General features: G+C 35.1%; 1 protein-coding gene across 1 annotated transcript in view; it reads right to left on the reverse strand.

The window, feature by feature from the left end:
- Positions 1-560: 560 nt before the first annotated feature.
- VEPH1 (ventricular zone expressed PH domain-containing 1) overlaps positions 561-3,489 on the reverse strand; it is a 283,060-nt gene continuing 280,131 nt past the window's right edge. The window contains exon 14 of the mRNA XM_008578689.1: positions 561-1,198. Within this exon, the coding sequence (XP_008576911.1) occupies positions 962-1,198 (237 nt within the window). The 3' untranslated portion in view covers positions 561-961. The remainder of the gene's footprint in view (positions 1,199-3,489) is intronic.

The following is a 3,489-nucleotide window of genomic DNA, read 5'->3' on the forward strand; positions in this document are numbered from 1 at the left end:
TCATTTGGAAGTATTAAAAGGTTGAATACAAAGAAGAAAATGATAGAACTTTAAATTTTAAAGTTTAATGACAATGGCACATATTTTGAAGATGGAAAAATGGTTTGTTATGCTTATTCTATCTCACAGTTACTGTCTTGAGTGATCATTTGGAAGTATTAAAAGGTTGAATACAAAGAAGAAAATGATAGAACTTTAAATTTTAATGACAATGGCACATATTTTGAAGATGGAAAAATGGTTTGTTATGCTTATTCTATCTCACAGTTACTGTCTTGAGTGAAAGATATTTCCAAGTACCTAAAGATATATCCAAGTACCTAAATAAATAGTTTATTTATTAAAAGAAATAATAAAATAAGTAATTCTAAGAGACAGATATTTAATTACATAGCTGGCTTAATTTAAGAACTGTTTTACCATGTGTTAGCCTCATTAGTATTAAGAGAGAATAAATGTAATTATATTGTATGTCTCTAAGTAGATTATATGGTTTTCCTTAGTGTATATTAATTCAACTTTTCCTAATAGGTTTTTTTTTTTCCTTTTTCTTTTAATACCTTTGACAGACTGATTTTCATCAGAAGTGCCAGTCTCTCCTCAGGATAGGCAGTTCAGGCATCTTTTTAAATTGTTTCCTTACAGTTTTAAATGACATATCTACAGAAGTTCCTCTGTCAATGACTTTTCCCTTCCTGGCCCCACACTATCTGAGGGTGTACTCTGTAGTGCCTTTTCCTGTGTGCATTGGACAGATATTGTGCAGTTACTACAAAAGCTATTAGAGTATGAAATCTACTAAGAATTCTACCATTTCAGGCTATTTTTCTTAGGGACAACTATCCTACTGGTATTTAGCAAAAAGTGGCATGGCTTGGTGAACTCATCTCTATTTCTTGACATTGGCAATGATGATGCAATGCCTGTGGTGTATGATCGTGGGAGACTGGCTTGCAAATCCCTACAGATATGTGGTCACCTCTCTGCTTTCCCTCTCTCTTGCTTGGGCAACCGCCACGTTGATGCACTGGAGCCACTCTTCTGCATTCTTCTCATCCTTGGCTTTGAACACATAGGTTTTATTGTCTGTGAAGATTTCAAAAGCCCGAGGGAGAGAGTGGTCCCTGCGTTTTTTGGCCACAGCTTTCACACTCTGTACTTTGCTGAGTTCTATTGGGGAGTCGTCAGGATCGTCTTTCTGAAATGCATGGCAAGGAAAGAACATGAGCTGGCTCCTACTTTAGGCAAAGATCTCTGGCTACTAGAGAGTTTTCCAAGAGGGCTGGAATCCTTTCACTTCCTATGGCTCAAGACCTTTGTTATTTTGGGTGCTGAGGCCTCAAGGAGTCGTTAAAACAACTGAAGAAATGGGTGATTGGGCCTTTGTTATAATATTATAAATTGGCACAAGATAGCCAATTTACAGAAAATTTTTATAAAGTGGGATTTAAAAATGCTTAATTCACAGTTCTTTGATTTTCAGTCATTTTCTGTTGATGTTAACAGAGCAAAATGCAGCAGTACAATTTGGAATACTATTAACTCCTCAGAATTTCAGATAGTTTGGGAAGCAGAAAGCTGAAATTTCCTTTATGCTATCTCTGAGAGAGGGTTTGCCAAACCTTTAATTGAATAAATGGGGTGCCAATGTTTGAGTAAATCAAACTGTTTTTGAAACTCTCTGCAGCTTTGGAAGCATGCATTTTCTACAAACACTAAGTGAAGGAATATTAATGATGTTACACTTGCCTTTTATCAAAGCAGAGGTTTAAGGATGTCTACAATACCAGGCTCACCATGAACACCAGGCTATTATGAATAGTTTTAAGAAATCAGATACTTTTATAAAACAATTTCAGGTCTTTACCATCCCTGAATTTGTCTCCTGGAGAATGTACCTGTGGTTGAGAATCTTGCCATTTCTTCTTTCCTGCCTTTTCCTTGTACAATCACTCTTTTGCTGTGCAATTAAAAGCCACCCTTTCACCCCTCACAAATGTTCTAGTGTATTGTCCAACTTGGAAAAATCTCAGGAGCATCAAACAAAAAAGCAATTCCAAATATTGATATCAGGGAAACATGCATCAACCAAAGCAACATAATCACGTCCCATCTATTTCACTAAGAATACCCTAAATGAATCATTGTGTATTACATGCTTGTATTGAAACAAAATAGTGTACCCCATAAATATGTACACGTAAGTGTTAAGATATTTTGAATAAAAAAGAGATGCATTTCTAATAGCATTTCCCTTTTTAATGGTTAATAATCATTTATTAAATTTGTTATACATATAGATTTTCATAAATGATATAACTTTTTAAAAAGATAAATCATTCAGAAAAAACCTTATCACTTAGAGACTGATGGTCACAAGAAATTAAAATAATTAAATTTCAATTTATACACAGTTTTATTGCAGTGAAAAATGATAGGGCAATCAGATAAAATGCTGTGGGAGAGGAAGAACAGAAATATGATTTCAAAGAGAAAAGAAACAATATAAACATTTCTCTTGAAGAAGAGCTAATTTATGTATTTTTTTTAAGAAATGGCTTGTGTTAGGTACCAAAGTGTTATGATATTTTATTCCAGGGGTTACACTGAAAGGAGAGATGTGATTTTTTAATTTTAAAATGTCAATATTTACAATTCAGCAGAAATCACAGTCCATTCAGCTGTTTGAACTTATGATAAAAGTGTTGGTGCAAGTTAAAATGCTGCGAGGTATGGGACAGATTTTTCAAAATTCTTTTAGGGGATACACAGGACAAAGTTTGAAGACATCTATACCAGGTAGTTCTTAGCCTAATTTGATTTATAGTAAGTATCTGACAGTAGTAAAATTGTATCTCTGTGAATTAGTCTATAGTAATATGTAATGTATATGGAGGAACTGATCAAGAAAATTAAGTTGCCACAGTAATCTGAAGAGGGACAGTGAATCAACTAAGACAGGAATAGACTGAAAGTCAAAGGACACTGTTGGCTAACTGGTTAGTGGAGACCATGACCTTGAGAATGCAAAAGTAAAAAATTACACTATAGTCCTTTAGCCAGTTCCTATTTTAAAATGCACACTTCTTTCATGTCAGAGAAAGGCCTTTTTACAATGTGGCTAAAGCTTCAGCAGCACTGCTGACTTCTGGTAGGTTATTATGTCCCTGGAGATTAGAGGTATTTTCTGCGGCAATCACGCTATATTATCTTATTTCTCACTGTTTGAGCCATATGTTTTGTCAGGTTTCTAGAATGTCAAACCATTATTTCCCAATAAAGATGTCAAACAAATTAGCTAATTATAAATAGCTTATTCTTTTTTTTTTTTTTTTCCTTTTTTTGTTTTTTTTTCATGACCGGCAACAGATCGTAACCCTCAGTGTCGTGCCCGTACTGGCCTGGGACCAGCAACGGGATCGCAACCCTCAATGTTGCTCCCTGCACCTCGCTCAGCCAGTGAGCGGGGACTGGTCTGTATGTGGGATC

This window comes from Galeopterus variegatus, unplaced genomic scaffold, assembly GCF_000696425.1.
Source record: "Galeopterus variegatus unplaced genomic scaffold, G_variegatus-3.0.2 Scaffold1744, whole genome shotgun sequence".
NCBI classification, from domain to species: domain Eukaryota; kingdom Metazoa; phylum Chordata; class Mammalia; order Dermoptera; family Cynocephalidae; genus Galeopterus; species Galeopterus variegatus.